At 40.6% G+C, this 27,213-nt stretch overlaps 1 protein-coding gene across 1 annotated transcript; it reads left to right on the top strand.

Moving 5' to 3' along the window:
• The first annotated feature begins 1,050 nt into the window (after positions 1-1,050).
• On the top strand, positions 1,051-25,937 carry LOC135704216 (MFS-type transporter SLC18B1-like). The gene is made up of 8 exons (XM_065225690.1): positions 1,051-2,130; positions 14,701-15,018; positions 15,082-15,412; positions 15,481-15,646; positions 16,940-17,035; positions 24,126-24,449; positions 24,739-24,852; positions 24,918-25,937. Exons 1-8 carry the CDS (start codon positions 2,020-2,022, stop codon positions 25,000-25,002), a joined length of 1,545 nt encoding a protein of 514 aa, XP_065081762.1. The 5' UTR covers positions 1,051-2,019; the 3' UTR covers positions 25,003-25,937.
• Positions 25,938-27,213: the final 1,276 nt, after the last annotated feature.

Here is a 27,213-nt window from a genome sequence, read left to right as displayed (position 1 = left end):
GAAATTGTATTAGATTTTCCAGGAAAAACTGCTTGAAAATGAGGAAAATCGAAGACATTTTTACTCAGTCTAGGAGTATACTGCTGGAGTGAGTGAAATATCACTCAAAATTTCTCAAATTCAAGAAGATTATCCTGGAAAATCGAGGAACATTTGACTCACTCACTGAGTAACCCCAATTTTGAGTCGAATTCGACTAAGTCACCGAGTTACTCTCATTGGCCATGTATGTAATCCTTATAATTTTAATATCTTTTGCCCAAGACAAGCACGATACAACAGGTATAAAATACAGTAATACCTTCATTAATGTGGTTGATGGTACCGTTCACCTACCGCTGTTTCGCGGCTGTCCTTCAACCAATTACGCTTACCAATTTTGTATTTGATTAGTGTCATCCATAAACTAGTTATCTACAGGAAATCAACTCAATTGGTTGAAAGATAGCCGAGAAATAGCGATAAGTGTACATTATGACCCACTGCATAAATTGACGGATTACTGTACAAACATTTAACACACTATGCACCAGACTCTAAACAATGACTCAAAAGTCAACGTGACTGCATGGCATAAAATTCCACTCTTTCGATCAGACTAGACTAGGTCCAACGGAATTTTTCCAAACTTTGGCTAAACAAAAATCAAAATCCCAAAATAATCACTTTCCAAACATGCAACACTAGAGGAAGTGACAATATCTATCTACCTCTTTACGGAAAACCGAATAGTCACCAGCATCAGTCACCAACCACGGTCACCACGCTGCTGCTTGTGTATTGTGTGATAAGAAACAGCTTCCGCAGCGACACATCGAGAGATGTTTCTACCCGTCTTCGATCGGTGTAGACTCTAGGGTATGGAATCTCTCTTGCCTGTTGATTGCACGCACTACTGGTGGATTGTACTTACTCTTCCGATGAAAGCACACACTCTCCCTCTCCGACGGTACCTAGTAGGAAAAAAGGAGATTCCGGAATCCCAATCGATAAGAATACGCGAATCGTTCGGATTTGAGTTCTACTTGAGATGATCGGTCCGGGCCCGGATAGATTCAGTCCGATTCGAGCGTCGGTGCAGAGCGGTGCACAACGAGTCCAGTCGAACGAGCAGGATCAAGTGAAACATTATCCTGCATTTATTAAGTGGTTTGACATTTTTCAGTGTATTGTGTTGGTAGCAATATATATCTTTTAATTTAGAAAGGAAATAGTTTACACCCGGTGACGCTTGAATAGTCGAAATATGCGGAGGGAAATCGACGGAAGAGTGCCCAAAGGTTTCGTGTTTATCGGTACCTACGACCCGGTGATGAGATAGGTCACAGTCCGAGCTGTCAGTATTCGCTTCGCCGAGCTCCGGGAGATACGTGTGTTTGCAAAAAGTTCATTGAATCGAGGTTTTCTGTGTTTCAAAGTGTGCAAAGATATGTAATCAATCTGTGCCAGAGGACCGATTGCCGTTTTGTTACGAGTGTACTCAAGTTATCAAACCACCAGCACCGAAGGTTTTCCAAGGATACTGATTGAATGTTTTAAATCGATGCGTAGTGAGTGAGTGATCGAGATCGTTGTCATCACAAAAGGCATGCCACATGTGTTAGACAAAACAAATTCGTTAGAATAAAAGACTTTCGCATCCGCACCGCAGCTACGTAGTTGAAAAGAGCAATAACCATCGGTGCGAATCCTAGTTTCGTAACCACCGCGCGTTGTGTGATCTCGTAATCGTCCCATACATTGCAAATTAACACAGAGAACGACGACAAGTGGTGCATGAAATTGTGTGTTCTAGACTGCTGCCACTCGTCCTAGATTGGCAGGCCAAATCCTCGGTCGAAGTCGCGTTATCAGCTGCAATTAGTGCCAAGCTTTCTAATTAGTTGCGACGAAAGAGCATCAGGGTGCAATCGGGAGAACAAAAGCGAAGGAGTGGAACGTTGCGCGTGGATTAGCTAGTAGTACCATCAGCATCCCAGCAGCAGCAGCATCAGTAGCAGCACCAACATCTAGACAACCATGGCATTGGACTTTACCAGACGGCAGTGGCTCACACTGGTGATTATGGGACTGGCTGATTTTTGCAATGCAATCTGCGTCAGTTTACAGGCACCATTCTTTCCCAATGAGGTAAGATTGAGAGTTATTATTTTTTTTTTTTTTTTTTAGATAGAGTGAGTAGTCAATAAGCAATGTTTAGACAGGTTCATGTCAAACTTCACCTAACCGGCTACGATCAATCCAATGAACTGCTATTTAAATCTAATACTTTCAATGGTTTTATTTTGGGAAACAGATAGAGCTAGCGTTAATGTACAGATATGCTCCGCTTATTGATGGTAAAGCGAAAATGATCTAAATAAACATTTCAATAAATTTATACTGGGAACACTTATGTCATAATTGGTACATTTCCGATCGATGTTTTCAACCGATGTTTTCAACCAGAGGGCATGACAACAACAATGGTGACGAGCCTGCTACAATAACCCCATGACAAGTCTCAAAAGACCTTAAAATTAACGGAAACCGGGCTTAGTGGTCAACATATGTATCAAAGTGTTTTCATGCAAATCGAATAGCTTGAATTACCTCTTATTTAACCCTTAAAATGGCAAAGATGTCTCATATTTTGTTTAAATGACATCTAAAATAAATTTTCCACTAAAGGACCCATATAAATTTCGATCACTAATTTAGACTGATTTTAACTGACATGTCCTGGTGTGCTTCACAATAAGATGCAATTTTTTTCCTTGGTTTAAATTGTATTTGTCCAATATTTTAGCTTACTTATAAATCGCTCCAATTTTTCTATAATACTGCATTAATCCGTAAGTGGTCACCTAATGGAAGGGTTCCATTAAAGGCAAATTTACCCTACATAATAAGCAACCTCATTGTCATATATTTGTGGGTTATGAATTGAACTGCAGTCTAACCTAAACTGACACATCCTTAGGCACCTCCTGTGATGCTCTTCCTGGACGGCTGCATGTTTTTGCCTTGACCTGGGCCCAATTCAAATTTCTGTCGACTTGCTTGATTTCCTTGTTGAGGCTTCAACGACATGAGTTTCGGGGCCTGCATCTGCTGCCATGTTCTGAAATAGTTCTAGTGTACCAATTTTCATCAATTTTGGTACACTAGAACTATTTGAAATAAGTTGATCGCAGCAGGCCGCGGTTGAAAGCTGACTTGTTTTTCTTTTGCTGCATATTTTTCGTCAGTGAATTAAACATTTGTTGCTTTAAATTTGTAAATTTGTGTGCTGAAATTTAGTTTCAAGTGTTCATAAAGTATCATTTAGTGATATATCGTGTTTTGTCTGTGTTTGCCTTGAGGGACTCGGTTGACCTTGAATCTAACCTTTAAAATATACGACGCAGCTTCAGTTCCATTGTTCGGTGTCGGTTTTCATTGCCTTCCGGGAGCCAGGTTCTCCGGGTTCAGATGCTACACTTTCGGCGTGTAGTTCTATTGAGAGATCGGTCCGGTTGGTGAATTAGTCCGGAAACGTGTTGATAACGTGTCCGTCGCGAGTTTTGGTGGTGATTCGGTAGCCGACGTTGCCGTGAATCAGCAAGTTTTTCACTTACAAAAGTGCTCGGCTGCTGGTCTCTCGTCGGTGTCGGAAATTGCGAGCAATATGAAAGATGCCTCGCTGGATACGCCCAAGACTGGACGGGTTGACAGTTCGTGGCCGCGAACTATTCCTGGGGAAAGCACTAGACGCGAACCTCCTCCCAAATGACCATGGCAATGCAAAAAATTGTGTTCGTTGAAGGAAGTATTACGACAAAGATGCATCACGAAATGAGATGCAAAGCATAGAGAAAATCTAAATTACGGAACCCATGGATTGAAGGATCAAATTAACATGGTGATACCAGTCCAAATACATTTTACAATTAAAAAAAACATAAACTAAATACGTGCCAGGTTTGGTAAGAATATTTTCGAACCTGGAAGCGTGTATGTAATCCCAGTAGCCATTTGATAACGGTGATGCATGCATGCGGGGCTTATTGTAAGTGAAAGTAACCTCGGAATGGGTGTAACTCTCCAGACATTCTGAAATGGGTTGCTAGATCTGCAAAAGAGCTTTCATTTTCTAACTCCCGGACTTCCTCCGGTTTACTAACGTTAGTTTTAAGTAATTTTGTTAAATAAACAATGAATATCGGCTCTGCATAGCTACAGCAAATGAGCCTGGAAAAAGTAAACGCATTATAAAAAAACTACTTTCGGACTAAAGCTGTCTACAATGACCGTAAAGGCGACATTGTAGAGAGAGTTCTTCCATAATAACACTGCCGGACAGTGGGGGTTGGAGGGAATACACACACACACACTCACACACACACACACACACACACACACACACACACACACACACACACACACACACACACACACACACACACACACACACACACACACACACACACACACACATACACATACACACACACACACACACACACACAGCATGACCCATCGACCTGGCCACCTACACCATAGGGCGAGGAAGATGAAGACAACGTTGAACAAGTCTCCAACGAGGAACTCATAGCAGCAGCGAAAAGGTTGAAGGCGAATAAAGCTCCCGGCTCGGATGGAATTCCCAACGTGGCGTTGAAGGCGGTGATCCAGCCGCTCCCGGACATGTTCAGGATGGTGCTGCAGAAATGTCTGGACGAGGGTCAGTTCCCTGACAGGTGGAAGGTACAAAAGCTTGTGCTGTTGCCGAAGCCCGGAAAACCGCCGTAGGATCCTGTATCTTATAGGCCAATATGCTGGCTGGATACTGTCGGAAAGCTCTTGGAGAGGATCATCCTGAACAGGCTGACGAAATGCACGGAGAGTGAACACGGATTGTCGGAGAGGCAGTTCGGATTCCGTAAAGGGAGATCGACGGTGTATGCAATTCGGACAGTGATTGACAGAGCCGACAAAGCTTCCAAACAGAAGCGGAGAGGAAATCGACACTGCGCCGTGATTACGATTGATGTGAAGAATGCATTCAATAGCGCCAACTGGGAGGCCACCGCCAAGGCGCTGCATAGAATGAGGGTTCCAGACTACCTCTGCAGGATTCTAAGTAGTTACTTCCAGAACCGGGTCCTGGTCTACGTGACTGACACGGAGCAGAAATCGCTTAGAATCACGGCGGAAGTTCCACAAGGCTCCATTCTAGGTCCGACGCTGTGGAGCGGAATGTACAATGGCGTGCTGACGCTCAAGCTGCCCAAAGGAGTTGAGATCGTTGGCTTTGCGGACGATGTCGTCTTGACGGTAACCGGTGAGACGTTGGAAGAAGTGGAAATGCTGGCGGCCAAGGCGATAGATACGATTGGTAACTGGACGCAAAAAACGAAGCTGCAGATAGCCCACCACAAAACAGAAGTGATGTTGGTCAGTAACTGCAAAGCAGTGCAGCGGGCAGAAATCACCGTTGGAGAGCACACCATTGTTTCGAAGCGCGTGCTGAAGTATCTGGGAGTGATGATCGACGACCGGCTAAACTTCAACAGCCACATCGAATATGCTTGCGAGAAGGCGGCGAAGGTCATCAACGCAATAGCCAGAATCATGCCGAACAATTCTGGTCCAAGCAGCAGCAAGAGGCGTCTTCTGGCTAGTGTGTCCTCATCGATACTAAGGTACGGAGGTCCAGCCTGGATTGAAGCGCTGAAAACAAAGCAGAACCAAAAGAAATTGAGCAGTACGTTCCGGTTCATGGCCAAGCGAGTCGTGACTGCGTACAGAACCATTTAGATGGAGGCAGTATGCGTTATCGCCGGTATGATCCCAATCGGCATCACCTTGGCGCAGTTCCTGTCTGGTCATGGCTGCTTCAGGAAGTACCTGCATCGGTTCGGACACACAACGTCACCCTTCTGTCTGGAGTGGAAGAATCACCAGAGCACGTAGTATTCGAATGTCCTAAATTTGATGCTGTGCTAGAGGAGATGCTCGCCCTTAGCGCGGCAAATGTCGTCGAAAAAATGTGTCGAGAGGAGGGCACCTTTAAAGCCGTCAGCAAAGCAGTAACGCAGATCATGTCAGCGCTGCAGCGAAAATGGCGAGAAGACCAGCTAGTAGTGATGTGCTCACACAAGTGCGAAGTGAAAGCCAAAGCCGGGGTTAACCGAGTAGAACGTGACACTGGAAGTTAAATGGCTCTCAAATTGGAGAGACGATCAGCGAAGTGGAAGCGCCAATTAGCTGAGGTAAAGTGAGGTGCGTAATGCACAGCCCCCTCCGAAGTAATACGACAAGTGGTTCCGGGGGAAAAGGGCAAGGCGTCTAAGGAGGTTTTAGTGCGGTAAGAATCCCACACACCGTGTCACCGCGACTGTGCGCCCGGTCGTCAAGCGGTGGCATGATGGCCTTTTGAAGGTTTCCTCCTTGCAAAAAAAAACACACACACACACTAGAACTATTTGAAATAAGTTCGATTACATTAGCAAAAATCTCCATCTTAGCACCCCTCGGTGGGAGTTTGTATGGGAGCGAGCTGTCAATGTGTTAGTTTAGAGTTAAACAGTGAAGTTATTATTTTGATTTAAATTTTGATTTAAAAATCAAGATGGAAATCTATGAGGTCAAAGCCCTTTCAGATTGTAACCGATATATTTTTTTCAGAATTAAAGTACCCAATTGATGAGTTATATATTTTTTAAGTAATCAAGTTTTGAATATTCGCTCAAAACTCCTACGCCCCCGGTTCATGAGTTGATGGGTCGAAAGGTAGGGTCCATGTGAAGGAGCTGCCTCCCTGGCGTCGGTAGCATTGGTGCTCAGCACGGAGAACAAGATCGACGGAAAAAAAATCAAGAAAAAAAACCAAGACTGCGACCCACTTTGGGACATCACATATGATCGCGACCCACCAATATTGAACACAGATATTGTATAGCCAAAATGGCCTTAAAACTCAAAACTGGATTTTATCAAGTCATTTATTTGGAAGGCCCACGGGGCCGTAGGGGTGGACCGATTACTCGCGGTTGACTCGAAGTTAGGAGGGTAACATTTTTTTAGGGAAGGATCAGGGACAAAACTTACTTCAAAACACCAAAGAAAACTTCACGATGACCTGATACCCAAAATAAGAACGGAATTGAAACGACTTAAAAATGCCAAATTAGTCAAAAATAAATATTTCAAAATGACTATAAACAACAGAATTTCCCTAAAACATCAGATCAAAAATGGCATTAAATGCACGAAAATGATCAGAAATCACTTAAAAAGTCATCGAAACGCTAAAGTAGTAACGCTAAATGGAAAAGCTCGTCAAAATTAAGAAATGGCAAAATTCACCTAGAAGGCATTAATATTTTTTTTTCAATATTCAACAAGCTCAAACGCAGTAGCTTTTTGGAGCCGATGATCATTTCTTATAATTTTAATTAAAACTTAGCTTATTCCTCCCTTTATCGCTGATCTTATAATAGCCAAAACTAGGAATCTTGAAACGTCAAAATAGTCATGAAATCGCCAAAAATGGATAAGACAAAATGGCTTTCCAAAAACATTTGTGAAATCGAATGATAGAATAGTCCTGACATCACAAATAAATAATTAAAAACCCAAATAACCCATTCATAACAAAAATGGCATTGGAATCCCTAAATGATTTAAAAACGACAAACAAATTAAGAAAATAAGTTCAGTTGGGAGAGTTAAGTTTGTATAAGAAAGTATCTTTGAAATTTCGATTCATTTGTTATTTTAGCAGCTCAATTCCGGGCATACATTTCATCCAAGAGAATGAATTTTCTAAACATAAGGAATATGAAGAAATTTCTTTCTCTTTGATGAAACTTATGTCCGGAATTCAGCTGCAGCTGTCTTAAATTTTGCGACCCACGACCCATAGATTGAAAAGTACTGATCCAGTGAATGCGTTGCTGCCTGTATTTTGTTGCAATAGACGAACAAAATGCACGTATAAATTTATGAATGAATATTTCCATAATACTAACTTGAATCGTGATGCTGCCTTTGGCAAAGTAGTTCCTTATCATTTAAGCTACATATGCTGAAATTCTGAGCATAATCGAGTTTGCTGAACCAGTTTTATACACGAAGGAGTGAAGGAATTTTATTGCTCATTTCTAATGGCACACAATTGGGGGCTGGCCCGTTGAAAGAATGATAAATATATCTCCCATATAAATGAATGCCAGTCTAGTCTAGAGTTCTTTTATGGAGGAAATCAGTGCCAACATTTCAAAGGGGCGTAATTGCATTTGTAAACAATGGCTTTAGCCGTTGATTTCTCGCAAATAAAAGCTCACTCATGAAAATTGATTGCACCAACAGGTAGAGGAATGTTTCCTTTTCCAGCTAGCATTGTTAATTTGGAGGAGTGAGCTTTTATTTGCGAGAAATCGACGGCTAAAGGCTTTGTTTACAAAAGCAATTACGCCCCTTTGAAATGTTGGCACTGAAATTTTGAGATAATACCGGCAAAGCAGGCCACTCTCGCTGTGTGCCACACGATCATCTGTTTTCTCGGCAGGAACCATTGTGTGGTCCTCTTCATTGTTCTTCATCAGCAGTTCTTTCGGTCGATGCGTCGTCGACTTTGGAAAGCAACCGTTTCGTGATGAGTGTGTGAGTGCTGACCACGTTTTGCGTCCATTGCTGCAATGCACAGTGGTCCAGAATGCAGATTTAGGTGGAATGATATGTTTTGAGCCTGAAACTGAAACTTTATACTAAAAGTCTCTTCTACAAAGTTGTTCCTTATAGTTAGGCCCTCATTTTTATGACAATGAATTCTAGGGTGGTTCCTATTATCATTAAAATCAAAAATCTAACTTTTTTGTTTGAATAAATTAATGTATACATTCTTCGGCAAAGTTATAGCTGAGTGGTCCTATGAACTCCATCTTTTGCCAATAACTTTTTTATTTGAAATTTCTCATGAAAGTTATCTTCTAGAGAATTTTAAAACTCTTTAAGACAAATGTTTTATACCTGAATTTGTTGCCTGTATCTCTTCTAATAAAAAAGATATACCCAAATATAGTAAAAAATATGAATAAATTCAAATTGATTTTATACGAGTTTAAAAAATAACATACCTCCAATTTTGTCATATTATGGAGAATAACATACGCCCTTTCAAATGCTGTAAATAATCTTTTTTTTTTTTTTTTTTTCGCCCCAACCAGAGATATTAACATTTGAAAAGTGCATATTTTTAGTATAAAAAACGTCAATAACTCTTGATCGGCGAAAGATATTGACAAGCTTTATGCAGCAAAAATTTGCGCCTTTTTAAGATCTAAAAGTTATTTTAAGACACCTTTGCTGAGAGATTCGAAAAAAGAAATCTAGAGCAAAACAACTGTTTTTTTAAAAGCCACCCTAACTCAATTCAAGAAAATAGCTCTAAATCGGCCAATTTAAGAGATACAAAAAAGTTGTTTTGATCAAAGTTGCTTGAAATTAGCTCAGCCCAAAAATGTATACCTTAATTTATACAAACAAAAAAGTTAGATTTTTGATTTTAATGATAACCCTTGAATTCATTATAATAAAATTGAGGGCCTAACCACAGACAAACAGACGTAACTCTTTGAAAAACTTGTTCTTGAAAACATAGTATCTCAAAACATATAACCTCAGTAACGACATCTCTCTGGCTTCTCGCGGAAAACAAGCTTACTCGTTAACTCGTAAACAATATTGCATAAAAGTTCTATAGAATATATAGAAACGTCAAAGTGATCCGATGCCAGCGCTGCGGCGAGTAGTTCGCGGAACTGATAATATTCAAATCAACCGTTAAATGCATGAACGAAGATCCACAATGAAGAGTTACGTCTGTTTGTCTGTGGCCTAACTATAAGAAACAACGTTGTAGAAGAGACTTTTAGTCTAAAGTTTCAATTTCAGGCTCAAAACATATCATTCCATCTAAATCTGCATTCTGGACCACTGTGCAATGTAAGCGTTCTGCCCGCCGATGGCGTAACTGCCATACAATAAAACCACTGAAAGTGGCTCCAGTTCTGATGGAGGAGGCTTTTTGGATAGCGGAAGATAAAGTGTTTATTGTGTTGTACCTTTTGACTATAGTTTTAAGATGTATTGTATTTTGACTATAAAGGGTGATACGGTCAAAATTTGGTCAATATCAACTTGACGTATTTCTTTCAATTTTGCATTTAAAAAACCTGAACACCCCTCATTTTGAAGGTGTGTGTGTGTAGAATGTTGCTCCTATTTCGATTTTGGAATTCACTCTTCAGTTGTCAAAATGCCGTCCAAGCAAGAAGAGCAGCGTATCAAAATTTTGCTCGCGCATCACGAAAATCCGAGCTACTCGCACGCAAAGTTGGCAAAATCGCTAAAAGTTGCCAAATCAACCGTTACAAATGTAATTAAAGTGTTTGGGGAACGTTTGTCGACAGCCAGGAAGTCTGGATCGGGGGGAAATCGAAAACCGGAAGCCGCTGAGACGACAAAGAGAGTTGCCGGTAGTTTCAAGCGAAACCCTAACCTCTCTCTCCGAGATGCCGCAAATAAGCTGGGTGTATCGTCTACAACCGTGCATCGAGCCAAAAAACGAGCCGGACTATCGACTTACAAGAAGGTAGTGACTCCAAATCGCGATGATAAACAAAATACGACGGCCAAAGCGCGATCCCGGAGGCTGTACACGACGATGCTGACGAAGTTTGACTGCGTGGTAATGGACGACGAAACCTACATCAAAGCCGACTACAAGCAGCTTCCGGGACAGGAGTTTTATACGGCAAAAGGAAGGGGAAAGGTAGCAGATGTTTTCAAGCACATGAAACTGTCAAAGTTCGCAAAGAAATATCTGGTTTGGCAAGCCATCTGTACCTGTGGCTTGAAAAGCAGCATTTTCATAGCTTCCGGGACTGTCAACCAAGAAATTTACGTGAAAGAGTGTTTGAATAAACGTCTGCTGCCTTTCCTGAAGAAACACGGTTGTTCCGTACTGTTTTGGCCGGATTTGGCATCTTGCCATTACGGTAAAAAGGCCATGGAGTGGTACGCCGCCAACAACGTGCAGGTGGTTCCCAAGGACAAGAACCCTCCCAACACGCCAGAGCTCCGCCCAATTGAGAAATACTGGGCTATTGTCAAGCGGAACCTAAAGAAGACCAAAAAAACTGCTAAGGGAGAGCAGCAGTTCAAGGCAAACTGGCTTTCTGCGGCGAAGAAGGTGGACAAGGTGGCTTAGCAAAATCTGATGGCAGGGGTCAAGCGTAAGGCCCGGCAATTCGGATTTGGAAAAGCGGAAGCCTAACTGAATATTTTTCCTGAATTTTATACTAATTGAACTTGAAAAAGAAATTTAATTTGATTTTTTATATAAACGATTTCACCGATTTACACGCGTTTTCCCTTGACCAAATTTTGACCGTATCACCCTTTAGTTTTAAGATGTAGTGACCAAAGAATCCTCGGCTCTGTAAAATTAATTCGTTTGAGCCTTATCAAATAAATTAATAAACAACAACAAAAAAACCTTTTAGCATAAGGCTTGATGGATCCTTGGGTATAAGACTATTGCAAAATTTAAAATTTTCGCTCCACAGTGCTTAAACGGTTTCAAATTGGGTCCTGCTTAGCCTTCCATAATTGGAACTACTTTAGTAAGAAACTGACTTAGCACAAACCATTTCAAGTTTAAATAGGAATTACTATGGGAAAACTTATGTTTTTGTTCATATCTATCTAACAATTCACCACATCACTATGCTTTTAAAAACGATAGCAGTGATTGTAGCAAATTTTCTCAGCTACAACTTTGTTCAAGACCACTTTTCGATCAAATGTAAGGAACAAAAGTTATTAATGATTCAGGGCACTGATGTCTTATGATTATGCTCATTCAACTGTTCAGCAGGCAACATTGGTGTTTCAAGCGCGTAGAATAGACCACAAAAATCATGGCTGTGTGACATAGACTGCAGAATAAAGTGTTGCCCACAGAACAGCTGCTCAATCATGCCATAAGATTATCAATCTCTTAAACAATTAATAACAATTTAATTTGACATTTGGCTGAAAACCTATGTTCAGCAAAGTTGTAGCTTAGAACATTTCCCGTAAGAATAGTTTTAGAAATTTTCGAAAAAGCAATATTGAACATGGGTAGAAGACAATGAGTAAGAAGTTTGGTTTTCCCATAGTAATTTCCATAGAAACTTCGAATAGATTCTTACCAAATGAGTTTAAATTTTCGGAGGCTAATCAGGATCTGATTTGAAACCGTTTGAGCACTGTGGAGCGAAAATTTCAAATTTTGCATCAGTCTATTGGGTATGGACCGGCATTCAATACCAATACCAGCATGCTTGGCATACACAGTTTTAGTCACGAACTGCTAATAACTTTGCACACAGTTGACAAAACATAGTTCTGTTTGAAGCAGTAGATACAATAACGTTTAATCTTGTAATAGGTACGTAAGAAAAAGTAGATTTTAATTTTAGTAATAAACTGTATTTATTTTTGCGTTGTAAAAATCAAGTGGGACATGCTCGCTGCACATCTCGGACTTTGTCGGGGGGCCTCATAGCGTAGTCAGTAAAGGCACGGTATTACCAAGCCGGAGGCGGTGGGTTCGATTCCCGGTCCGGTCGAGGGAATCTTTCGGGATGGAAATTTTCTGGACTTCTCTGGGCATAGAGTATCATTGTGCTTGCCACACAATATACAAATTCATGCATTGGTATTGGCACCGATAGCTCTCAATTAATAACTGTGGAAGTGCATTTAGAACACTAAGTTGAGAGCACGCAATAAGCTAATATGCGCTAAGCAATAAGCTTGAAATGCAAAAAAATAGAAGAAGACATCTCGGACTTTAAGTGTAAAAATTCATTGGTGTTGATTCAAATGTTAAGGTTTACCTACACCTAGGCAAAATGGAAGAAATGCGCTGATTCCGTGTCCGTTTCCACTGTGCGGGCGGTGATGGGCTCCATCAAGAGGAAGGTTCGTGATTTCGTTCGAACTGGAGAAATGTAACGATCTAATGCTGTAACTTTTAAGTTTTAATAAAAATACTGTAAAGCAACCATTAATAGACTTTTTAAACTTATTGAACAACAAATTACATGTCTTTTTGTGCGTACCAATTTACTTTTAGTCAGCCTTTAGTGGGCTAGATGGTTACTTGGGCAGGTTTTAATTTTGATATCCTGTACCATCGAAAAGAATATAAGAATATTTAGAAACTGAATTTGATTAATATGGATAATATACATATATATTGTAAGGTTCCCATCAAACTCCCGGTTCTTCCGGTTTGTTTAATGGCCACCCTGCTTAGAATTCTCGCGAAGTTTTGGTTTTTTTTTAATTTTCCTTAGTATTTAGTAAGTATTTCTCCGAAGCTTCGTTTTTCAATGAACTACTTTTGATTTCAACTCAGTAATTGTTTTATATGATCCTCAGTATTTTCATGAAATTCTCCTTCGAGTTTCTTTAGCGACCGGATCTAACACTGGATCCAATGTTTGTCTCCTCCTAAAAATTGACCTCCTCTCTCCCTTTCCTCTATATATTTCTGACTATGCGCTCTTTGGTCATTCAGGCAGGCAACGCTTTGATCCAGATGCATTAATTCCATATAAATATCAGTTATACCTAAATCTACACGAAATTAATTCGGCAAGTATTCTACAATAGAGAAATGCACCCTTAAGTGTTTCGTGACTCAGGTTTCACTTGACTGTTTTAACTTTAAAAGAAAGATTAAATTTCTAATAAAGCAAAATACTTAGAACAACGCAAGTAACCTTGACCTGCGCCTCAGACTTCGCGACAACGACTGGGGACCGCAAAATATTCACGTGATGTTCGGTACAGTGTCTTAGTAAGTAATCTAACACCGAATAGCAACAGCATTCGCATTATTTTTGTCCAACCGATTACACATGCCCGTGCGTAATCATCACTTGTCACCACAGGCCAAAAACGTATCATCATTGTTCCCGAAGGCAGCCACGATCTTGTACATTTGACCCACCAGTTCAAAGCCAATTTCAGCCGGTGAAACGAAAGTACCGGAGATAGTGACAAGAACACTCTTGCTCCGAACATATAGTTTTTCATTCGTTTTCCATCATCGATGACGACTAGCTCCTAGTGGCGATTAAGCATTCAAGGCTAAGCAAATCGTTATCACTCTGAACTTGTGAGACGCCAAAACTAACTACACGGACGAGAATGACCGTTTGATTTCAATAGTCATTAAGCTAATCGTTTACATTCAGCAGTCAGCAGTTGGTTCTGCTAGCTGGATCGGCATCTGTTGGTCCGGATCTGCTGTTGTCAGCAGAAAAATGTTCAAATCCAGCTCTCGCAGCAGGATGTTCGCGTTCCGATCGATGTAGATGGCGATGGCTATAAGCTATCGCGATAACCTTGGTCATCGAGCCAGTGCGCGCCGTACCTACACATCTAGACACTACGAAGATTTGAAATTCGATCCTGGCGCTTGTTACGTGTAAGCGTGCGCCGACGACGACTATGAACGATGGTATGGTTAATAGATTGGGATGGAAATAGATCTACGAGCTAGGGGATGAAAGGGTTCGATTGTGGATTAATTATTGGACTGCATAATTTAGTTTAGGAAGATTTCTGAGGATGATTTACTATTTTACACTTCATCCATCAACTCCACAGGCGGAACGGAAGGGTGCAACTGCGACCGAGTACGGTCTAGTGTTCGGCATCTTCGAACTGGTAGTGTTCATCATTTCCCCAATATACGGTCAGAGCATCAACCGGATTGGACCAAAAGTATTATTCAACAGTGGAATCTTCACCACCGGCACGGCAGCTATCCTGTTCGGTCTACTGGACCGGATCCCGGATCATATTCCCTTCATCACGTGTGCCTTCATCATCCGAATCGTGGAAGCCTTGGGCAATGCCGCCTTCCTGACAGCCTCCTTCGCCATCATTGCGAAAGAGTTCCCGAACAACGTGGCGACCACCTTCGTAAGTATTATATGGCAATCGACGTTTCAATATCACCTAAATGAACCTTCTCCCACCGTACAGGCATCTCTGGAGACATGCTTCGGGCTGGGACTGATCGTTGGACCGATGGTCGGCGGTGCCCTGTACTCCGTCGGCGGATACTACCTACCGTTTGTGGTTCTCGGTTCGGCTCTGTTCATCACGGCCATCCTAACGCTGTGCATTCTGCCCAAACACGCCGATGAACCGTTTACGGAAAATGACAAACGCACCTCCATGTGGGGCGTCCTCAAAGTGCCAGGTGTCCTGGTTAGCTCTCTGGCCATTTGCGCCACCAGTGCCTCGATCGGATTCCTCAGCGCGACGCTGGAACCTCACCTGCGGCAGTTCGATCTGGGACCGATTCTTTTGGGTGAGTACGATGATGATTTGCTGAGGAGCGAGGGTGCGAAATTGACAATCTTCCATCACCTTCGACAGGGGTACTATTCGTGATCAACGGTGGAGTCTACGCATTGACGGCGCCAATTTGGGGCTGGATGGTGGACAAGTTCCTTAGTCCCAAGGTGTGTTCCACGATGGGATGCTTCCTGGTGGTGGCTGGCTTCCTATTAGTCGGACCGGCTTCGTTCATACCGGTGGAGACGTAAGTATTTGTTGGGACATTCGGAAGCGGGGATTTTTTTTATAATCGGACAGGTTTGGGCCGAAGGGTCTCAGAATTATAAGAAATTTTGCCCATGGATAGAGTTTATGATTATATGAACGAAAAAAATAAAAAAAAAAAACGGAATAGTTTAATTTCCCACACATCACGTACATTTTTTTTTTTCGTTATTAATTTATTTGATAAGGCTCAACCGAATTAACTTAACAGAGCCGAGGAATCTTGGTCACTATACAATACATCTTAAAACTATAGTCAAAAGGTACAACACAATAAACACTTTATCTTCCGCTATCCAAAAAGCCTCCTCCATCAGAACTGGAGCCGCTTCCAGTAGTTTCATTGTATGGCAAATTGTTGTACGCCAACGAGGGTCAGAGCGCGTCCATTGCAGCAATGGACGCAAAACGTGGTCAGCACTCACACACTCATCACGAAACGGTTGCTTTCCAAAGTCGACGACGCATCGACCGAAAGAACTGCTGATGAAGAACAATGAGGAGGACCACACAATGGTTGCTGCCGAGAAAACAGACGATCGCGTAGCACACATCGAGAGTGGTCTGCTTTTGTCGACAGCCGAGTGAACACTGACATCACGTACATTTAAAATGCATAACTCATGAATGGAAAATCGTAGAAAGAATGTTCTGCAATTAAATAATAAGTAAATTATCTCAGTAATCCATAAAAATATAAACCGAAAAAAATCGATAAAAAATTTCACAGTGGATGAAAATTGCAAAAAAAAAACAGGGAAAACCATTTTCCGAGTGATGACTTTTTAAATTTATTATCTGGAGAACATTTCAGAGTGCTATTTCTTACCGTTTCTGATTATCCAAAAAACTAAAGGCCAGGTTTGTGCCATTCTAAGAAAATCATTTTCATAGCTTTCCTACGACTGGTCATTAATGTTTCAATCATATCTCAAAAACGGTCAGAGACACCACCCTGAAATTCCCAGCAGTGTATGATACGAAGTTCTCAAGCATAAATATCATTAGAAAAATTTGCATTACCAGAACAATGGTTTTCCTTATTTTCCTTGCGATTATCCTCCACCGTGACAATGCTTGGTTGATGAGTTATGAATTTTCAAAGTAAGTGATGTCCGGAAAAATCCTAAAACTTTTACCCAAATTTTTTGGAAAAATCAACCACCCCATTTTTATTATTTGTTATTCGTTCATATAATCATAAACTCCACTTGTGGGCAACCGAGTGCCAGATTGGTAGTAATCTAAACATTTGGTTGCTTTTCTTCCGCAGATCACTAGAAACCGTAATCGTTGGTCTGGTCCTTCATGGCCTGGGAATAGCAGCAGTGCTGGTATCTGGATTCACGGACTCGCTGAGAACTTCAATGTAAGTACACAACTCTAAAAAAATTGGCAAATTTCTTTGATGGGGGAAATTAGGATAGGCTTCGCTAATATCTTCACGTATTATCTACAGGGGGATAAATGAAATCCATGATCGCTAGTTTCTTGCATGAACATGAGCATTTTCCATAAATGGCAATGCTCATGTACTTTACATGTTTAACGTAGGACTACGTCTGTGATTTCTATATGGGGGTACACTTTGTAAAAACCAAAAATGGAACATGTAACAAATTTATGAAAGATTTTGAACGTTATTCACTCAGCTGCCCCTGGATCAATTTCAATAATTTTATCACCAATCGATCAGAAATATGTCTACGCATGAATCCGATCGACTTTGTTCATTTGTCAACTTGTCACTTCCTACATAGTTTAACCATTTTTGGGTAGATTCAGTTTTGACCAATCTGGGTGGATTATACCCAAATTTGGGTAGTTTTGAAATAGTGTGCAGAGCAATGAATTGAATAGTGCAGTGCATTCACGGCTTTCACACTCAGCCTAAGAGCACCGCCACAGGAGGCACTATCTCTATCCCTATAATAAGGCTCCATCTAGGTAGCCATTTTTGCTTAGCACCCCATTCTTCCACCGGTGATTCATGTTGGTTTCTATTTTGAGTTTAGCGACTTGAGTAATGTCTTTGTACCGTGTGTTGCTAAAACCCAAAACAATATCACCACGAAGAACATCGTCATATTGTTGTAATTTATATCATTTTTATCGATCGATCAATGTGCAGTAGTTGCGTAGTTGTATCATCAATATTCCAAATGCATCGACGGCAGATTGTTTCCCGGAGGCCGCTGATTCCATTATTTTAAGTGACGAGCAAGACATTGAAGTTGTACAGCATTTTCCAGTCACATGAACTGTTGTTAAGGGCTGCGGAAGAAGACGAGAAAAATCGAGCAGGAGGATCTCGACCAGACAAAAAAACGAATATCAACAGGAGTGCTCATGTAGGGACTGAGCGACTGTTTTAGGATTATTTCTCCGAGATTCCCACGTATGTATAGCGATTCACAGTTTTGGCGGTGGTTTCGAATGTCCCAAAACTGGTTTACAAAGATTGTTGTAGAAATAGAAGATAAGAAACCTTACTGCGTGCAAAAGCCTGATGTGGCTTGTAAACTAGGATTAACTGGCCTTCAAAAATGCACCACCGCAATCCGTCAGCTTGCATATGGATAACAGAGACAACAACGCTAAAATCTTTTGTGGAGTTTTGTGAAACCACTGTTCGTATTTACGGCCCCAAGACCTACGCTATCCGACACCTGACGAGGTGGAGAGGTTGAAGCGTGTTGGAAAGAATCGTGGATTTCCTGGAATGCTAGGATCTTTAGACTGCTGCCGCTGCTTTTCTGCCTTCTGGTTTGTTCCTCTGGTAGGGTCCTGGGACACATCCAACCGCGCAAAACAAAGCTCCGTATCTTCTTCGGATGGCCAGGTTCCACCTCTTGCATTGGTATTCAATGAAATGTGTAATGCACTGAACTACAAAGCGAAACGGTAATATACAAAAAAATAATCGTTGTATCGAAAAGTATGAGAGTAAATCCTGGTAGCAGCAGGTATATTTTTTTGTTATTGAATGAAGATCCACAGAATTCACCATTCTTTATTTCATGAGCTGTTCTTTGAGGAAAACCTTTTCTTCTTTGACAATTGCAATATCTATGTGTGTAATATTACAACAAATGTGTGATTGTTGTATTGCTAGATGCGATTGATTTCAAGATATAGTTCAAAACTATGCTGAATTTTCATTTCCAGATTACTTAACCGCTATCGCTACTAATCTTGGATCTAAGTAAATATGTAGCTACGTCACTTATGATATGATAAATAATGGATTCCAAACTGTGCTTATGAAATAAACTATGTTTGTATAACTTAAATCATCTTTTTTTCAACGCTTAGCCACATGCTCCGATTGCAAAACAATGCTTGGGAATGTGGATGATAGATGGTGCTAGCAACAATCAATTCGAAACTAACGATTTTAAATTGGCTCACTACTTGACTAGCCTATTGGTTTCAATCGATAAACGTACACCATTCTAGCTAAAATTCTAGTACTACACTATGTTTGTTTTGATTCGCTATGAAAGTTTGACAGATAAAATGAGGGGTTCATGGATTTTCCTATGTTTCCATAGATAGTACCAGAGCCAAAAAGTAAGCTCGTTTCTTCGGGACCTTCTGGTCTTAGAGTTACCTCTATGGTGCTAGTGCGCATGCAAAATACGCTTGACGAAATTTTTTGTAGAATTGTTTGTCTGTGGCTTAGCCTAATTTAAGCATTGCTTATCATGCTCGAAACAGGTTTCTAGAGTTGCACAGCAGCAAGGTATTTTATGCCAAACGTCTATTATGCCTAACGTATATTATGCCTATCGTTCATTTTGCCTAATGAATTTATGCCTAACGTATTTATGCCTAATGGGGTACACTCGTTTTTGTGGCCATTTTGAAATTTGTAAAATTTTCAAAATGAAGACTTTAATTTTTTTTTCCAAATTTGCAAAACGGAAACGGCATTTCTGAATGACGTCTCAAAAAAAGTTGCAGCGAAAAAAAAATTCTGGGAAAATATTTTAAAAAAAGTTTAAGTTACTTTAAGTAAAATTCAAAAAAATATAAAAAATCTAAATATCTCAAAACGTATTTGTCCTAATTATGGACACTTACAAATTGTCAAAAATAGTCAAACAAGAACTTTTGGTAAATTTTTTTAACTTTATGGTAAATTTTTTTTTATAAAGTTTATAATCAGAAAACAATGTTTGAGATATTAATTTCTGATATAAATAACACACAAAAAGTAATAACAAAAAGATCAATCATTTGACCAAAAGTTCTTGCTCTTCGAATTTTGTCAGTTTTTAAGTGTTCAAGGTTTTAAACAGACCAAAATGTTGCATATGTGATGAGCTTTTTTATTTAATTTCAAAACTCGGGCATGGACAGTTTAAGATATCTCGGATTAAAATTTTTTAAATGTTTACCTAAAATAAATACAAAACATTTTTTGTTGGGGAAAAATCTACTTCGGCCCAATCGCCCATTCCCGACCTATCGAGCACAAAACATCAAATTGGGGAAATGTCTCTTATGTGCCCATCGCTAAAAATCAGCTATTTATCAATTTTATCTAGATGAACGCGTTATTGGGACGTTACTAATGGATATTTTTGGTTGCTATTGAAAATTTAGTCGATTGCTGAATTTATGTATGGGCCCAAATTAGAGACACTTAGGCCGACATTACCTGCATTTCCCCTATATCTATAATTTCGGCGTGAACGTGTCAAAAAATATTTGTTACGATGCTTCTATTCAATAGCTGCAAGACAAAGTGTTGAAGAACGCAAAATAAGACCTCGAAATAAAAAGAAGTATACAAAAGGCGCACGCGAGTTCACTTTTCTTTCCGTTCGATAGACCAAAGAGAATCCCAATGGCGTTTCAATGGCTAATAGGCCCAAGAAAACCCGTAGGCCAAGTTGAACCGCCAGAATCAGTATGGAATTTTTAACAATAAACGAATATTTTGCGAACGCTTATCAGATTTAACGGTACATATGAAAAGGTATATAAATTTGAAGCCATCTGTAATAATAACATTCCATTTGGTGCTAAACTACGCTAGCTTAAGACATACTAAGTACGGGTTGTGCTGAATAGGCCGGGAATGGGGTAGTTAACCCTATGTAGGGAATTTACGTATTCTTGTCAATCTAAACAGCGTCCGCCCTTCGATTAGCAATTTCTCAGCGTCACGCACACGTCATCTGTGGTTGTTTGTTTATATTTTTCTTTAACTAATTATGATTGTATTACTCCATACGTGAAGTTAACGATTTACATAGTTAGAGATGCTTAACGACAAATATCAGACTTAAAGTGTTCATTGCATACGATAGATGAGAAGATGCAATCCCTCCTCAATAGGGGAGTTTGGTAAGGAGATGATTAACCCGATTCACGCCGTCCTTTCAACAGCTGGAAGATCCGTATCAACGCGGTAAAGACCCAGGTCATCATCTTTCCACACTCAAAATCTCCTAGACTTGTTCCGTCTGAAAATAATAAGATCTGCTTAAACTGCTCAGTGGTGGAATGGTCCAAAGAGGTCGTGTACCTCGGACTAACACTAGACAGCAAGCTTCTTTTCAGGGAGCACGTTGACAAAACCAAAACCAAGTGATAAGATCGTTGTATCCACTCATCAACAGGAGGTCTACCCTGTCCCTGAAAAATAAGCTTGCTGTCTACAAACAAATCATCCTTCCCAAAATAGAATACGGGGTGCCAATCTGGGGGAGTTGCGGCAAATGCCATCACCTCAAACCCCAAAGGATCAAAAACAAGATCCTTAGGATGATCCTTAACAGTCCCCCGCGGACTAGAAATCATGAGGTCGTCCACCACCTGGCTGGTCTTCAGACACTGGAGTTACGGAGAGCTGACTCCATCGCAAGGTTCAGAGATTGCTGTAGGCGATCCGATCAACAGATCGTCAGGGATCTGGAACATTAGGTAAAGTTAGGTTAAGTAGGTAGAATAACAAATTAATACATTCAAACAACATACGTCACAAGAAGAAAATTGAAAAACATTACACAGTAAAAAACAACATGTACAACACAAAATCAAAAAGTCCACCAAAGATAAAGAGCCCTTCTGGCTAACCTAGCAATTGTAAACCACATAACAAATCAAAATAAAGAAGAATTTTACTACTATTCACGCCTGCCTCAAAATTGACCTTTGTTTGTTTTCTACCCTCTCTATATACAATGTTCACACTGCCGTGTTCTAACGGAACTACCGGAAGTAAGTCTGATATTTGTCGTTAAGCATCTCCAACTATACATTTTACTGCTGCTAGCTATTCTATTTATTCCAATCGACAGAATTGTCCAAAATGTTTTGAAAACGTTTTTATAACGCTCCAGACTTCTCGGCTGAGGGCGACTATTGTCGGCAGCCTGGCCTGGGTTCAATCCCAGTCGACGCCGCCGAGATGTTCTGAGGCATAACGTCTTCCTTCGGAAGGGAAGTAAAGCCGTTGGTCCTTGGTTCATGAGTTGATGGGTCGATAGGTAGGGTCCAGGTATGGGAGCTGCCTCTCGACGGAAAACAAACCAAAGAAAAAAAGAACAAAATTTTTATTTCAAGAGTACTAAAAAATAAATATTATATTAAATTTGAAATGTACATGATTTTCTGATTGATTTTTTTCATCACAGCGCACGTAACCGCAAAATGTTATCAGTTATTCCAAAAGAACATCAAATAGACTATCATTTATTAAAATATTTCACAGGTACATTGAGATGCATTTGAGATGTTTGGATTTCGATCAAACAATAAATTTAATTTAAACAATCATATTATTATTGTATGTACATTAGGGTGGGTAAAGTTCTTATGGCGGATCACAACAACTGTTTTTTCAATGTGTATTTAGGTCACCAACAAATCCGGAGAACTTTGAGATTTGGGCGTAATTGCTTTTGTAAACAAACACGTCAATAGCCGATTGCTCGCGAATAAAAGCTCAATCTTGCAAACAAACTATACCAAAAGATAGAGGAGTCATTCTTTCACCTGTTTGTGTTGTTAATTTTCAAGATTGAGCTTTAATTCGCGAGAAATCGGTGATTGACATGTTTGTTTACAAAAGCAATTACGCCCTAATCTCGAAGTTCTCCGGAAATGTGCCAAATTTGAACGTATGGTTAAGATCTGGAGCTGCGGGAGAACTTTAAAAGGTGTATGGAAAATGGTATAGGAAGCAAAAGAAAATTATATGGCATGTGAAAAATTAAAAAAAAATATTAATTTTTACCAAACTTGGGACTAAGATTGAGAAAACAATGCAAAACAACTTTGACGTAGACTGCACAACGATTCAGCCTCTGTGCAATTGTTTTTGATTTATCTAATATTTTTTTAATTTGTTTAATCATTCTTCAAACACAAAAATAGGAAATATGAATACCGTGGACTTCCGGTAATCGGACCGTTTTTATCTGAACACTTTTTAGTTTGAACCCCGCTTATCTGCACGCCATGCATTGTTGCTCAAACTTTATTTAGCATGTGGAATGGAGAAAAGCAATTGGAACGATGCGAAACGGAAAGCAGAATCAAATCAAAACAGCAGATAAGGATACCAGAAACTCTGATGGGACTAAGGTTACTAGAAGTTCAAATTAAAAATGAACCCTGGTAATATGCACGAAGCACTGCTCATATTACCCAAGTAACCAACAAGTCCGCTAATTCGCCTTTTTGCAATATAAGGCTGATACACGGCTAACATAGGGCATTCTAAGCTTTATATTAGCCGCATATTAGCCGTATATATCAAAAAAGTGAATGAGCGAGCTTGTTGGTTACTTGAGTAACGGGGGTTCATTTTATGTATTCTGAATATTTTAAGAAAAGTTTACACATGTTTTATATAAAATAACCAGTGATCAGTAGGGTGCTTGATTCGAGTATGAATATGGTTTTGAAAGTCTGTGCACATGTCAAAAGTGATGTTACGGGGCGCCACTGAATTCAAGACTTTCTCAGTGCTGACTATTCTTTAGACTTAGATTGGGCGAACTATGTGGAAAAACTTTGTCGAAGACTGCAAATCGATTCGAATTCTATGCAAAAAGTTAGCTATCATTTAGTATTCCGAAAATCTAGATCACAATTATTTGACACAGTTGGTGGGGACCGCGGCATAGTTTGTTCAATCGAAGTCTCAGAAAAGTGCAATATTCAGTAATGTGTGAACTTTCGACAGGTACATTTGGCATAGTTGTAGGGAACATCAATACAATTGTAAATAAAGGGGAATTGTAATCCACCATACAAACTTGACCCACCCTAATGAACACAACCAGACCCGCTATTGTTGATGAAAGTTGGTTGGGATGTAACATCCGCGACCGATAAGATACAATTATTATTTAGTAGTCAAGTTCACGCAACTAGTTCCATGAGTTTATTTATTAACAAACTTTAACCAACCATTCAACCTTCTCTCCCTCCCACAGTGCCAAGGGCCTGCCGGACAGCATCGAAACGTACGGGCTCGTGTCCGGTCTGTGGACCTCCACGTTCGCGTTCGGAGCCTTCGTTGGACCTTCGGTCAGTGGTTTCCTGTTCGACGCCATCGGATTCCGTGGTTCAACGCTCTTCATCGTCGGGCTGGAAGTGATCGTCGGCACGGTGCTGCTGTTCTTCCTGATGTGCGACAAAACCCCCTCGCAGTACAAGGAAATCTCGTCGGTGGAATCGCTCATCAAGAGCCAGGACACCCAGTCACATGATAGCGTCCTGGGCAGCCGTAGCAGTAGCCTGGACATCAGCTTCCGAGGGTATGTCTTGTCAGTTTGTGTTGTTAGAACTGTGTTGCACCGTATCATCATCGAAAGGGCAAAGCACACCAACAAAGGTGGCATCAGAGCGTAAGCAAGGGGCATGGGGCTTATCATTGCAGTCAGTCAACTATTATCATGCGATTGTTTACGTTGAACTGCCATCAGCTACAGCGTTTTCCTTGCTCGTTACTGCTCAATAACACCGATCGCCCATTGTTCTAGGACAAGTTCAGCTCAGGGATTGCGATTAATTGTTTTGTGTATTTCGCTCTGCTTTGTTTTCCAGACGAGGAAGTCAGCATTCGCTAGCCATAGAATCGTGGCGCCCCTCGGCCAACAGTCTGATCCTGACCAACAGTTACAATAGCAAGCAGGGCCACTGGGCCCGGTCGGTCACCGAGTAAGTTGCGCTAATCAAGCCTCGAATTTCCCGTCCTTGTGCTAATTGAAACTTTCTACTTTCAGGCTGGAATCCAGCAACGTGGCACAGTACGGACCGCAGTACGGAAGTTTTGACGCACGACCAGCCTATCAGGATACCATATCCTAAGCTAAGGAAAACTGAATGGGTCATTTTTGTGACCAGTTTTTGGATAAACCTGCCATTTCTGTTCGCTTAACTAGGTTGTAAATATATTTAAAACTACTCATAGGATTTCGTCCTCCAGCCCTTCCCACAGCGCAGCTCAAAGAGTGAAGCTACCAAAGCCGTATCGCCAAATGTACCGAAAGATTAAATATTAGCATACATACACACATACAGCTAACTTTATAGCATATTAATTTTCGAAGCCGATGAAACATTTGGCATTCACGTGACCACACACAACAAACGCCGGAGATAATCAGCAAATTACTCAAACTCAGTTCTTTTGATAACTTCTCAGTATAGCAACTCATAGGAAATGTGTTCTCATTAAGAGTCTTATTTTTTTTTTGTCTTTTCGCATACGTAAGTCTTCCTATATCTATTTGTTTTACCCATAACGTTTAGGGGAACTGGTGATGTAATACGTGCCACGGGGTAATATGACCAACGGCCTATTACCCCGTAAGCTTTCCAAATGATACTTCAGCAGTGCATCTAGTAATTCTGAGTGAAAAACGCTTGAATTGGAGTTGAATAAGACATAAACCAACGCGGTTGGCCACATAACCCCGTGGCACGTATTATCCCACCTTACCCTACTTATAATATTTTGTTTCAAAAAACGGAAAAAATCTCTAACGTAAAGCAATTGCCATGACTGGAAGATCGCGAGCTTGAGATGCGTCCGCGTGAGATGAACCAGAAAAAAAAGAATCGAATCAAGCGAGCGAAGCGAAAAAAAAACCTTTATAAAATTGTGATGATAGCATTTACTCTCTACGGAGCAAACAAAAGAGCAGCCTTGTGGAAGCGATAAGCGTAGCGCTCTGTAGAATAGAAGATGATTTACCAACAAGAAGCACAATAAATGTAGGCTATTTATAATGAAAACCGAACTGACAAAGTGTGAATTTGTTCATATTCTTGATCCTCACAGGCCCTTTTCAATTCTCGTCGTCCGGTACCGCGTTGTCGCCCGATCGGTAGTGGTAATAGTGGGTGGGGGCAAGCAGTGGACAACTGCACGGACGAGCTTACATATGAGCTAGTTACAGTTGCCTCGCCCTTATCAATCAGCTGACGGCTCCGGAAGGTTCGCAAAGGGAAAAATGGTGATTTCTGATGGGCTATCGGGTGATCTGGTAACTACACACTTAGAAATGACTACATTTACACGAGACGTAATCCATATTGGACGTAAATCGTGGAACGTTAACAAGCATGTCATGTAAAATTACGTGTTCTTAAACCGAAACATGTGCAACTCGACGAAGAGAACGTTTAATTGAATGGATTTTCTCGTTTCTTTCAAATGATTCTTATGTCAAAAGCGAGGGGTGCGACTCATCTAAATCTCAAGTTTTGATGCTCAACAAATCTCACACTGGCGAATCGATTTTCGAAAAATCTTCTTTCATTTGTCGCATCTACTTGCATCGCTCATCATCTTTTTGCAGGAAATCTTCAGAATCTTCATCAATCTTCTTTCTATCTACTCAGCGTGCGCGCAGCTAGCCACAGCAAAACACAATCTTTTTTGCATCGTAGATAGAGTCGCCCCCCTCGGTTAAAAGGCCCGCTTACATGTGTCGGTCTCAGGGAACTGAAATTTACATTCCTTTTTCGTAGTGTGTAGTATTCTTTGTGCACATCTACACTGAACGAAAACACCCACCTTGCTTTCTTTGAGCCCCTAATCCCGAATCCCGGGAAATAAAATTTTATTTTGAGACTCTTTTACTTGGTAAATCTGTAGCAGGATTTGAATCCAGAACATTCACATCTTATGAAATATATCTCTTCCCTTCGTTTGCCATGTATTCTGATTTATCGTAAGTATTGCACACAGACATCACATTTTGTATATGATCGTTGTACAAGAAGGACTCGTGAAAAATACGATCTAGCAGTGAAACAAACCGTGAACTTTTTGATCAAATTTTATAATCGCGTATCTAGATGGTACATAGACGAAAATCAGGTTTAGCGTCGTGAAATGTCGAACAACAATTGAAATGCATTAAGACAGTTTGAAGTACGTGAAGATAGTCTCGACTGATGAAACGACTCAGTATTTGCAGTGTTTAGAGTCCTTCCTTAGATTCTAGAGGTAGCGGAATCTTGTACAATGCTTACTCCTTCTGGAGGAACTTCTATATGTCGCCTACTTCT

The sequence above is a fragment of the Ochlerotatus camptorhynchus genome, unplaced genomic scaffold (genome assembly GCF_037179485.1).
Source record: "Ochlerotatus camptorhynchus isolate MF236.1 unplaced genomic scaffold, CSIRO-AGI_Acam_v1.1 ptg000232l, whole genome shotgun sequence".
NCBI classification, from domain to species: Eukaryota; Metazoa; Arthropoda; class Insecta; order Diptera; family Culicidae; genus Ochlerotatus; species Ochlerotatus camptorhynchus.
This window is presented reverse-complemented; position numbering and strand designations above follow the sequence as displayed.